Source organism: Synchiropus splendidus, chromosome 1 (genome assembly GCF_027744825.2).
Source record: "Synchiropus splendidus isolate RoL2022-P1 chromosome 1, RoL_Sspl_1.0, whole genome shotgun sequence".
In the NCBI taxonomy this organism is placed as follows: domain Eukaryota; kingdom Metazoa; phylum Chordata; class Actinopteri; order Syngnathiformes; family Callionymidae; genus Synchiropus; species Synchiropus splendidus.
In genome coordinates this window covers 36,861,407-36,873,860 of record NC_071334.1, presented here as the reverse complement: position 1 = coordinate 36,873,860, position 12,454 = coordinate 36,861,407, and the positions used below count along the sequence as shown (strand labels likewise).

At 43.0% G+C, this 12,454-nt stretch overlaps 1 protein-coding gene across 1 annotated transcript; it reads right to left on the bottom strand.

Moving 5' to 3' along the window:
- Positions 1–7,540: 7,540 nt before the first annotated feature.
- lsm4 (LSM4 homolog, U6 small nuclear RNA and mRNA degradation associated) lies at positions 7,541–11,897 on the bottom strand. Its single transcript, XM_053881897.1, has 5 exons — positions 11,775–11,897; positions 11,324–11,365; positions 8,692–8,790; positions 8,404–8,584; positions 7,541–8,221 (listed from the first exon to the last, which is right to left on the bottom strand). The coding sequence occupies exons 1-5, from the start codon at positions 11,775–11,777 to the stop codon at positions 8,118–8,120; spliced, it is 429 nt and encodes a 142-aa protein (XP_053737872.1). The 5' UTR covers positions 11,778–11,897; the 3' UTR covers positions 7,541–8,117.
- Between the last annotated feature and the right edge of the window lie 557 nt (positions 11,898–12,454).

Below are 12,454 nucleotides of genomic sequence, written 5' to 3'. Positions count from 1 at the left end.
TTTTTTCACATTTCACAATTTCTTCACACCAGTCCACCGAGCTCTGAAGGGTTACAGCGGGATTCATGTGCGTCACAAGTAGGTTGCATCCATGAGTGCAAAGCATTGTGCGGGTGGATCACGTGACAAAAGCTGATGTCAGGACTGCCGGAAATAGGGGTGGTGGCAGAGACAAGCTGTGGTTAAGTTTTTTTTTTTTTTGTCTCAAAGCTGAGGATCAGTGAAGGGAAAGAGAGAAGGTGTTGAGGCTGCATTAAGGAATTTCTGGAAAAGGCTTTGATAGCTCCACACAACCAGTTATGATGAGATTATGGACGAGTTGTGCTTCAGAGTTAAAACAGACAAAATAAAAATTTTTTACTTCAATTGCACCAGACTCATTGTGTTTTGGTTAAAATATAAAGAAAGTCAGTGTATTCTCACTGTATCATGTCGGTTTTCCTCGCTGGTTCCTGTGGCAGTCCAAGTATCTGAGGGTAAACAGTACTTCTAAATCAAGGGTCACAAACTCGCAGCCCGCGGGCCATTTGTGGCTCAATCTAGTGGCTTGCCACTTGACGCTCAACTGTACCATGCGTGCGCCCATTTTCAGAATATCAAATGACGTTCAGCGCAACTTGCTTAGTTTGGGAAATAGGAGCATTAGTCCAAACTAATGATGCCAGTGACTGTTAGCTGGAAGAGCCTTCACCGACACTTGCATTACATGTTACCTCAGATCAGGCCCTTTTGTGACCCTATACTGTTCAATGCTCTCACAGCTCTCACATAGAAAGATACAGCTCTTATTCACGGCGCAAATTCACTAAATCGTTCAAATGGCAACAAAACACTGCAAATATTATTAAACGTGATCAGGCAGCACCAATACAGGAAAAAAGAAATATACAAACAGAAGGACGGTGCAACCGTTCAGCCCTGCAATGCATGCTGGGACACCTCAAGACAAGAATGTTGACCAACACAGTGAGCAATACTGACACTGAGTGTGATGCACATAAGAAGGGCAGACTTCTTGCGTAATACATGGTGTGACAAGAGCCAACCAGAAAAACATATTTTAGCTAATTAGAGAGCGAGGAAGGGGCTACCTTCCTACCTACCTCCACCAGGAACTGTCGGAATGGATCTGGATGGCAGAGGATAGGAGCTGTAGAAAACAGGTGACGTGATCCTTAAATGCAGCACCCATCCTGGGTGTCCAGCCGAAAGGCTTCTTGGTAGAAGTTAACCACTGCCTCGAGGCTTGTTGTTGTTGGCCAAGTTCTTATTGGTTCATTCAAGATCATTCAAGCTTGGCCAAGAATGAAACACAAAAAAAGTCACATTCTGCCGGTCAAATTCACATTTCTCTGCCATACAGTAAATCTTATTCTGTAATAATCTTTGCAGTACTAGGCAAACACACTGGCAGTGTTCATTGATGGATCTAGAAAAGATAAGAATATCATCAAAATAAACATAGACAAAGTTGTTCATGTCCCAAAGAACACCAATAAGTGCAGGGAAGACAGCAGATGCAAGGGCATGACTATCCAAATTGCCAGGGAGGGTCTTCAAAGTGGTTTTCCACTCATCCCCCTCTCTGACACTGATAATCATTGCGGAGCTCAAGCTCAGTGAAAATAGTGGTATTACTAAGGGACTCAAAAGTGGGCTCAATGAGGGGGTAACATTCTTAACAGAGATTTCATTAAGCCCTCTATAATTGGCACAGGGGCGGAGGGTCTTGTCTTTTTTGGTAGCAAAGAAAAAAAAAACTGCCCCAAGAGGAGAAGAGGATGGACCTATGTCTCCAGCAGCTAGGGCGTTATTTATGTCCTCCAATGAATCCCTCTCTGTGCGAGACATGTTACACAAATGGCTGAAAGGCAAAGAAGAACCAGGAACAATGTCAATCGCATCATAAGGTCTGTGCAGGGGAAGAGAACATGCACGATCCTTGTTAAACACTTAAACAAGTCGCAATAGCATGACGGAACGGACGGCAGATCAGGAGTCGTTGAGAGGGGACAAAAAAATAATCCAACCGGCAGCTTTTGTGGTCTTCCAATCAATTTCCAATCAGATTGTGGAGTGAGAGCCACAGATGTCCCAAAACAACAGGAGAGGAAGTAGAAAGAACGAGGAACAAGATTTCTTCCATGTGGTTGCGGGAAATTGTCAGAGTGAGCGGGATTGTGCGGTTTTGAGGCAGACAATCAGGATGCCGCCTGGCAGATGTCGCCCGTGGAAGCACCACCGAAGTGAGTGGCAGATGAAGAAACGGATCTCGTAGAATGCCCTCCGGCAACTCAGCACCCGCAGCCACGTACGCCTTCTTACTGGCTGAGCACACCCAGTGCACCAGCCGCTGAGAATAAACTCGTCTCCCCCTGAGACCCTCACCATGACAGATGAACAGTCTGTCAGTCTGAGACCTCCAGTTCTGTTGACATAACATGACAATGCACGAACTGGAGACAACCTGTGTATTACCACCTCTTGCTGATTGTGAGGAGGATGGAAAGACCTCAAGATGACCACCTGCAACCTGTACGCCGACGTGATCACCTTCAGCCTGAAAGCAGGGTTGGGGTGAATGGTCCCAGAGACCGTAATGGTGACAGGCACCTCCGGCTTGGATCAGTGCACCAGGGATGTCCGGGATCGGCCATGGAGGTCCCAACGCAGGTCTGGAAACCACCTTGTGGCCGGACTGTAGCACTCGAAATGGTCCGTTCACTGCACTCAGGGCAGGAGGGAACTATGAGAGAAACGCCAGACATGTAAACACTCTGAGACAGAGAACAGTGTCTGGATGTCTTCTTGGCCTCCATCTTCTCCAGCAGGTCCGGAACGGTGATGCAAAACAGGGTGCCGTCAGTTATTGGCACCGACAAGGGTTCGTCTGTTCGACTCTTTAATCCCCATCATCCCGAGTTTCTATACATGGAGCACGCAGGAATAGGCTCTTATCGAGGCACTGCATCGTGAGGCGGTCCTTCTTGTCTGGAGGGTGCTGCTTGGATCCAGACCAGAGTGTGGCTGAGGGAACCAGACAAAACCCCAAAGAATCACCTAGTAGTGGGAGACCCTTGGAGTAGTCGAATGCCGCCAGAGTAGAGTACCCAGTACTCAGTGGCACTTCCAGCTCTTTCAAAGAGTGGGCCAAGAGGCGCGCCATTGTGGGGCATTCGAAGACAGGTCTCGAGGCCTTCTTCAGTGCTTTGGTCATCGTGGAGGTCGGAAAATCCTCCAGCAACAGTCGACGGGTGCAAGCTCTACTCATGGTATCTCACTGGCTGTCCAAAACAAGCAAGGCATCTCATACAATGTGTAGACAATCTGGCGGTCCTCTAAAACCAAGGGTATGTTCGCTTCGTCGTCCTCCGGGAACACATTTAGCCCCACCTTGGTTTTGTAGAAGCTCTGGCGCATCGGTCCAAACCAGCTTCCTCGAAGCCGGTGCAGATGCACAGGGATGGGACTCCCCCTGCTGGGGTAGCAGGGTTCTCAGGAACTGTGCTCGCACACGACTTAATGGTCAATGGACACGAGCCCAGAAGCTGTAGATGCGCCAAGCCCAAACACGCGACACAGGTGGTGTGCTGGTCTGCAGCGTCATCAGCCAGGCGACAACCTATTTACCACCATTGGCTTGACCTCCTTATTTCTATGTCAATTCAAAGCACTACAAGTCGTCGTCCCCTCAGATATTAACTGATGACAGACATCCGCCTCAGCTGTAACAGAATGTGGCAAAACCGCCCTAACACAAGTGAGGTTCAAAACAACAATTTAATAGGAAAGTTGTTGTCCAAAATGTCCAAAACTGAAAATGTCCACCAAAACACCTGGGAAAAACCAAGAACAACCATGGGAGAAGAAACAAAGCAGAGCAGATCTGATACAAAGACACGGTATATATATATATATTCAATAAGTGCTACTACTTGAAGATTTATTCTGCATATAAAATCTATGTGACCTTTGTAGTCACATTACCCTAGCACGATTGCATTCGGACTGTGGGCTTGTTAGTTCTTGTGAAATGGTCTGAATGGTCCTTGTGATTAAAAAATGCTCAGATTTTAGTGACAAGGCTATTTGCGAATGATGTTTCTCATTTTTAGCAAGTGTCAAAGCCATGCGGTGACTGTCATTGACAGAGGTGAGGTGCTATAAAGAAATAACAATGGGTGGACTGCTCAAGCGAACACAAACTTGCGGAGGCCAAATGGTTCAGATATATGTATGATCAAGAATGTTGGTGATTGAGGAACCAGGGAAAATTAAGTTCAAGGATGTGACAGACGAGGGCATGAAGATGATAGGTGCGACTTGTGAGAATGATCAAGCTAGGGGAAGATGGAAGAGGCAACCCCAATGGGAGATGACTGAAGAAGGTAATGGTATGTAATTATGCTTTCTTGTAATTCAAATAATATTTTTACAGACAGAAGTGAAACATCTAGAAAATCCTATAATGACAATTGTACGTTTTGTTAAGTGTTAGCGGGTAATATAATAATAAAAAAAAAAAAACACGGTCACTGGGGTGAGGCGTTTCCTCAGTGAATCAAAATGAGTCATATAAAAGCATTCGGCAAATGTTTGCATGAGTCACATGATCACATTATTTGGTCATGAATCAGTCTGAGATGACGAATTAGTGTGCTAAACCTACAAGTCAAGACAGCATGGCATATGTCACGGGGCATATCCAATTACACTGTTTGAGACGAAGGAGGACAAGTTGTGATCAGTCCAAATTTGGTTGTTTGTTGTAAGCAATACTGATGTTTTCCAACAGTTCTTTTTTTTATCTCATAAACTGCTGCAAACCAAATCATAAACAAGTATTGGTTTGGTAGGGGGGCACAGCTCAGGTGATAGCGGTCCACCAGAGGCTGCGGATTTGAGCCATTGTGTCCCCCAGCACACAAAAGTGGACATCACGTTTGCCTTTCACTGCCACAGTAGTTTGTTTTTAGAGACATCGCCAGCACCATCTTGTAGTGATACAACTGAAGCACATACAAAGACACAAGACTCCTGAATGAAAACAGTACAAAATAGAACATTCTATTCAAGTCTTGAGAATGAATCTAGTGTATATACAATATGTACAATAAGGTCTCCAGTTTCATATGACATGGAAAACTGACGTATATTAGTTAGAATAATAATTGTTAACCAGATTGATCCTGACGGTCCAGATGGCACGCTGCGTCACAGCCTACAGCCATCAGCGAATGAACGGTGCGCCAGTGGGCGACTGACATATAGAACTTTGGTTGCTGGATAAACAGTAGACGAGTAGTCTCACATCACCAGGGAAAATCTTCTTTTCGTCATCATCGTGGACCTGACAGGATATTCAGACCAAGTGGCTTTTTCTTAATGCATGAGTGGCACCAAATCGAGGACACTTTTTGTTTTGTCTCATGCATCATCCTTCACTTACCTGTGAAAAAGACCTTCATCAGCAATGCGAATTAGCCTCCCCGCCTGGACTGAGAGTACAACCCATTTGTGATTTGAGAACCAAGATCTGTAATTTGGATGTGCCGATCCTCACCATATCCACCTCAAAGAAACCTATTGGTTTCACACTGATAAGAAACATGAACTGGTTTGCTTTTAGAACACAATTTTCTTCCTAGAGGAAAAGAGGCTCCAATTATATAAATACTGAACGTTGAGAACGGCAGTGGTTATTTATGCCCTGTGGTAAAAATAGTCTATCATCCCAAAGGGAAACGATGACGTGTGCAGTCTGCTTGCATCAGCAGCCACAATCCTGCTTCACCATCCTCACAGTGGAAGCTGAGTGTTGGGGGGAGCATCAGTGATCACCAAGGCAACACATTCAGAATGACGCAGGTAACAGCAACAGAGGGATGGAGGTCCTGATTGGCTGGAGACTGCAGTGGAGTGCGTGTATGTGATGCGAAATGTGTGTGGGTGGCAGAGACGAAGAGGAGGAGGACTCAGTATCCCAATATTGAGATAAGCCTCCATCTCTACATACACACACATATGCGAGCCAACCAGCCTATAGCTATGAGTTGATATGATTTAGCACGCTTCATGAAGACTGGTTTCACAGGCCGTGGAATGCAGAGCTGTATTCTCCTTATATAAATGCCACCTTGTTTGTTATGCACGCATGGATCTAAAAGAAACATCAACCCCCTTCAACTCCTCATTTCCTGATGTTTCAGTTTGCCAAATCAAGCCAATGGAGCATCGCTTCATCGCAATATCCTACCATGCATATTAATGACATCTCCAACATGCACTAACACGTCAAAACCATTGATAATCATTTCTGACAATAAAGGCTGTTATACAAATCCACAAATGCTGAATGATTTAACAACAGAATGGAGCAGCTGCAGTCCTTCTACATATGCATTCATGAAAAATAATTGAACATGCATTAGGCCTTCACACACCACTGCACAGGCACTGGAATAATGCCTCTGGATTAGAGGAGGGAAAACATATTTGGGTCACTGTTGGAGTGAGATAATAGATGGCCACATGAAAAGCAAATTGTCAAAACATGCCAGGTTGATATTGAAAGAAGTGTAAGCGCAATACAGAATGAAAAGCTGTAAATAAATGAGCAGGGATTGAGGAGACTCTCCACTAACACCTACTGATCAATTCGGACAATCTTTCTCAACCGTTTACATTTGTTGCCGGGTCACGGGGGGCAGACTATGGCAGCTACATACCGTCGGGTCAGAGGAAGGGGTTTCTCTGGACAGGTCACCAGTTTGTCACAGCACACGCACGACAGTTCAGACACCAATCAACACCAGTGTGATTCTGTACTGTGGAAGGAAACCAGTATCTGGCATGGGTCAGACTTGGGAACGGCAGTGAATATCCAATCTTCAGAGTTAAAGACAGGAAAGAGGGCAGCAAGTTCCAGTAAATGTGGCTAAAACCTGTTGTAAATGTTGCTGTGCTGCACAAGTGTACCAAAACAGTCTGCAGTCCTCCAAGTCCACTTCTTCCTCTGCTATTTCGTAACACAAGAGGGTTGTTGGGGCACCACAGATGATCCGTTGACCGGCTCGCTCCATTTCAATCTGTCCTTGACAGCTGTCATTGCCTCACTGGCTTTCAAATAGGTCCATTCATCAGCATGTTCTGTACACCCTCAAAGTAGGGGTTATATGCGACCAGCAAAGAATGGCCCCAGTCCACACAGAGAGCTGACAATTGATCGGAAGATCGGACCCTTGAGAAGATGTCAACAGTCAAGCTTCATCCCTCGGATCGCTTCTCAAGAAATTGATCTACAAAACATCAGTCACTATATAATAGCTGATCTAGGTGTATAAGTATTAAAAAAGTGATTTTATTATTTCATTTTGCAGACCAGGGCATGCTTGTGAGGTTCCCATATTTTAACGGATGATTTTTTTCAGCATAGGACAAAAACCTGTGAAATATACTATGTCATGGTGAAAAAATATCATAAACAAGAGCATGAACCAATAAGAGGAAATTGATGAATAATGGTCAAAAACATACCAAATCCCGATTTTATTCTTGTGTATGCAAATAACTTTAATCAATTTTGTTACAAATATAAAACAAAATCCAACTGACATGCTTTTTTATGGAAATTGGAAATTTGGTAATCAAGAACATTTGTTACCACGTTTTAACTTAAAAGAAAAAGTCCAATCAAAGTCAGGGACTCTAAAGACAAATGAGTCATGTCCAATAAATTCCAGTGTGGGACTCCAGGGTCGAGACTCCAGGGTCAAACACATCCTAAACTATATTTGAGCAGAGGCAGTGGTACTAGAGGAGAAAGGAGTCATAGAAAAATGCAATGGAAACACAATTACAACATGCTGATTGAAAAATGATGTTCAAATCTAATGTTTGAGTTATGAAACAATGAAATCACGGGCTGACATGACTATTACTCTTACTAAAATCCGAGAGATGGATTTAAAAAAAAAAAAATCTTATCTACCACCGTCCACTAGCACCATTCCAATGTTCCCTCCTCAATACCGAACACCAAAACAAAAGAACACCTCAGGTGGAATTTCTCTTCATGGAGAGAGGAACTCTAACAAGACGTAGTTACAGGATCATGGTCAGTGTTGGTTCTTCAACCCCTGAGATTTGCCTGGTTTCTTATCCTGCTGCTGCTGTCCCCGTCCACCGCTGGACATTCCCCTGCCACGACCGCCAAACACGCCTACAGACCGGAATGACAAAATTCATTCAAGTGAACCAGAACATACTGCACTTATCAAGCATGACAAGAACATGGACTTGTTGCCCCCAATTGCCTGACCTGTCCAGTAAGAACTTTACCCACAAAGAGATGCAAGCTAAACCTAAAGAAAAAGGGAAAAAGAGAGGAAAAAAAATACTCACCACGTCCAGCTCCTCCACGTCCCTTGCCCTGCTGCTTGTTTTGTTGAGCACCTCCTCGTCCACGGCCCTTTGACACGACCTCCTCCTTTACCATGTCAATGATCTCATCTGGAATTCGCAGATACTTGATGGTGCTACCGCGTATGTAGCACTCAGGCATCCTCCAGAACTTATCGCCATCCTACAAGGACATTACTGCCATTAAGTTCATGGCAAATTAAACTACAGAATGACTCCACATGAAACGGACACAAGTTCAATTCAATGGAGGGAAAGCTTTTACTTTACCCTTGAGGTGCAAATAACTTCTCTCAGGTTAATGTTCATCCAGTTGTCACAACTGACCAGATGACCATTATATGTCTCTCCATTCTTCAACTCCACCAACTGTGAAAAAGATACAAACCTATAAAGCACCACTTTTTGCAAGCACTGATATACAATCAATATGTTACATTTTATTGCTGCGTCACTTGCCTTAGTATTTCACCAGGACAGCAAACTGTCAGACCTTTCCTTTTCTTCATGATTTTTTTTCCTCATATAGAGTCATTTAACTGTCAATTAACCATTTTAACTGCCAGAGATTGTACGTAAAGTGGTCTGCACCACCACACAACAGCCTAGGAAGAATGTCATCTCCCAGTGTCATCAAAATGAGTCCTGGTCCTATAAGGTTAGCTATTGAACGATTTGATGATATAAAACCTGCATTTCAGCTCGGAGTTGAACTTCAGATGAAAGAGTTTTCTAAGTTGGGAAAGGTTGTAAGAAATAAGCAAGAACTTCCCAGTAAAATTCTGATAATGGAGGGCAAACTTACTCAATATTTGCTTTTACATGTTTCATACTGCTGTTCTTGTGATTAGCACAATGAACAGAGATGTATCTTTGAGAACAAGAAAAGACATGAAGCTAGGGCTGGTCAATTAATTGAATTGTTTTTTTTTATTGATCAAGATTAGGTCTTCCTTCATTCCGATTGTCTTCCTTCGATTATGAAAAGGTGATAATTGTCTCTCGTTCTGTCCCGATGCATCCAAATGCTGCAACCCGCCATGTGGAAGTTGCCCCGTGGGAAGCCGCACAGTGAGCACGCTACATGCAGTGAGACACTCAGTGTGATGCTCTGTCTGTCAGCGAGAGAGCTTGAGCCTCTGTTTACACGGCGTGGGGGATGCTAATAGCTTCTTTAGAGCGGTGGCAAGGTTTTTGGTGTCAGAACCTCCAAGCAGCAGACGCTCATCCAGCGTTTTGAGTCACAACAGCAGTGATGGCTGCTCGTTGGAGATCTTTCGAAAACCAATGATTATTTGGAAGTGGATAAATGCATAAGAACAAACATTCGTGTTCAATCTGAGAGAGGTTGGAGACAGGGCCGATACAATCAAGTCAAGTTCCTTGACATTCATCACGCTGCAGAGACGCAGGAAGAGTTTTACAATAAAAGGAGTGACTTCTTCCCTCATTGTCTCAAGAAAAATTGCAAAAGAGCTTGGAATGTGAAATCACAGCTTCTATCTATGCATCCCAGGCAAGTGCCTGCTCAACTCAGATATTGCCACCTGTCTCCACTGTCCTCCAAACTCAGACCATGCAGACTTGTTTCCAGAAAGAAAAATTGAACCTAGATGAAGAAGGTTAAATATAACTGTTAAATTACTTATATTTTACACATCATTTTATTGTAGTTCATTGCCAAATCGTTTTAATAATCCTGATTATGATGTAATGCTGTGTTTAAAAAAATCGATTTTCCGATTCTGAATCGATTCGTACATCAATTCCATAAAATCGATTCGTAGGTCCAAAGACCGGATTAATTAATTTACGTTTTAACACATATTCTCCGGGTGAAGTCCAACCCCTTTGACGACCTCACGAGTCACGTGACGCGACATCACCCAGCGCTCCTTTCCAAGCCATCCACCGGGCCACAACAAATTAGACAAAGTAAGATTCAGTCAGCAGTCAGGGTGGGCATTACAAGTGATACGTGGACATCTTCGCAATCTTACACGAATCTGACAACTCACTATATTGATGAGGAGTGGAACCTCTTGTCGTACATACTACAGACCACAGAGAACTGTTTACATACTGCACAGTGACCGTCAGGTTGCTGTGAAGTCAGTAACCAGCACTCTGTTTACATTTTCAGTGGCTGAGAATACCTTTTTTTCATTTTGATAATACAATAAAAATGCATTAGTATTAAACAGCAGCATCTTTTGGGTGAGTTTTTAATGTGATATTTCTAATAATGCACCAGTCCCATCATCTGGCGTTCTGTGTCTGGATCTTTATTATCATTTGCTATGAATCCTTCATTAATTTCCTGTTGAATGTCAATATGATACTAGTATTAATACGTTGCGTAACTTGTCATGTGATTATGGCAACAGCTCAGAAAATTGTTTAAATACTAACCTGAATCGAGATTGGATCGGATCGAATCGAATTGAATCGTGATTATCGATTCTAAGTCATAAGAATCGGAATCGAATCGATTCTTGAAATTAGAATCGATACCCAGCCCTATTATGATGTGAACTAAATAATCACGATTATCATTTTTGTCATAATCGTCCAAACCTACACGTAGCCACAAACGATCCTGGACTGCAACTCCACCAGTAGAGGAGTTGACAGTCTGGACAAAGTCATAGAAATATACAGGTACCACTGCATGACTGTCCATTGGCCTATGGAGATTTTCTACAACATTATGGATGTGTCTGCTTCCAGTGCCTGTGTCCTGTGGACGAAAATCAACCAGCAATGGAATGCCAGCAAACTGGGAGAACTACTAAGCTACTAAGCCACACACAAAGCGAGTGATAAACAAAAAAATCAGGAAATAAAATGTAATGAGACTGGAAAACGCCTGTGAGAGTTAAAGAAAAACTGGACTTCTCACCATTGGATGGTTCTGGGCAGTCTTCAACAAAGATAGAGGCAACTGCAATTGCAATAGAAACACATATTTCAAATTATTCAGTAGCGTACATATTAAATTGTTTTGCGATGGATAACTATTGGTGAGCAGCTTCAGTTGATTCAACACTGAAGCTTAATTAGTCGAGCGACATTGAGCATAATGACGCGGACTAAGGCTGGGCGTAATAATATAATAAGTAGTGTTGCAATACACCAATATGCAAGAGGCGATAATACAAAGAGGGATAAAGTAAGGGAAATATAAAATAGAACGAGACCTGAAATTAGTGTACCTCAAATAAAGGACAACACAGCGTGCAAACGTCTATCGTAAGTTCAAGAGATAATGGTGGTAGCTAGATTGTGAGCCATTTGATGAAAGAAGTTACTTATCAACACCACATTTCTATGGATAATTAAGGACTTCTTACCATTTGCTCGGTATAATTTAAATTGTTTGAATGCTAGAAGTTAGCCGCTCTCCAACACGAACGTTCTTCTTCTTGATTATAGAATTTCCGGCGTGGAATCATGGCTTCATTAAATTTACTGCCCCCTATAGTCGCCACTGATGATTGCAGCGTGTTCGCTCTGACGACGTTTGTCGCTGCCTGATCTGTTCCGGTGCTGTAACCGGATGTTGGTGACAGCATTGGAGGTACATGATTGACCAAAATGTCAACGTGAGTGGTGCATGCATGCGTGAGCAGCTATGTTTTAGGTCAATTCTACAGGGACAAATGGCAACACAGACAGCACATTTTTGTTTTACAGCTGTACACGATGCGCATGACCACTGTTTTCAAAACTACGACATCGTCTATATAAATGATTGCGTCACGCTACGCTCAGTTTAATGAAGCATAGTAAGAAACACGAATCATTGAGTCATTATAGCAAACAGAAATGTCGGGGTCTTCCGAGACTGACCAACAGCGCCATCTCGTGGGATATTTATAGTGTACAGCCTTCGTGTACATCCCTTTCAACTGTTTTCTCGCTATATATATATATATATATATATATATATATATATATATATATATATATATATATATATATATATATATATATATTCATTTGGACGGTCCCCACAAGGATAGCGTTGTGT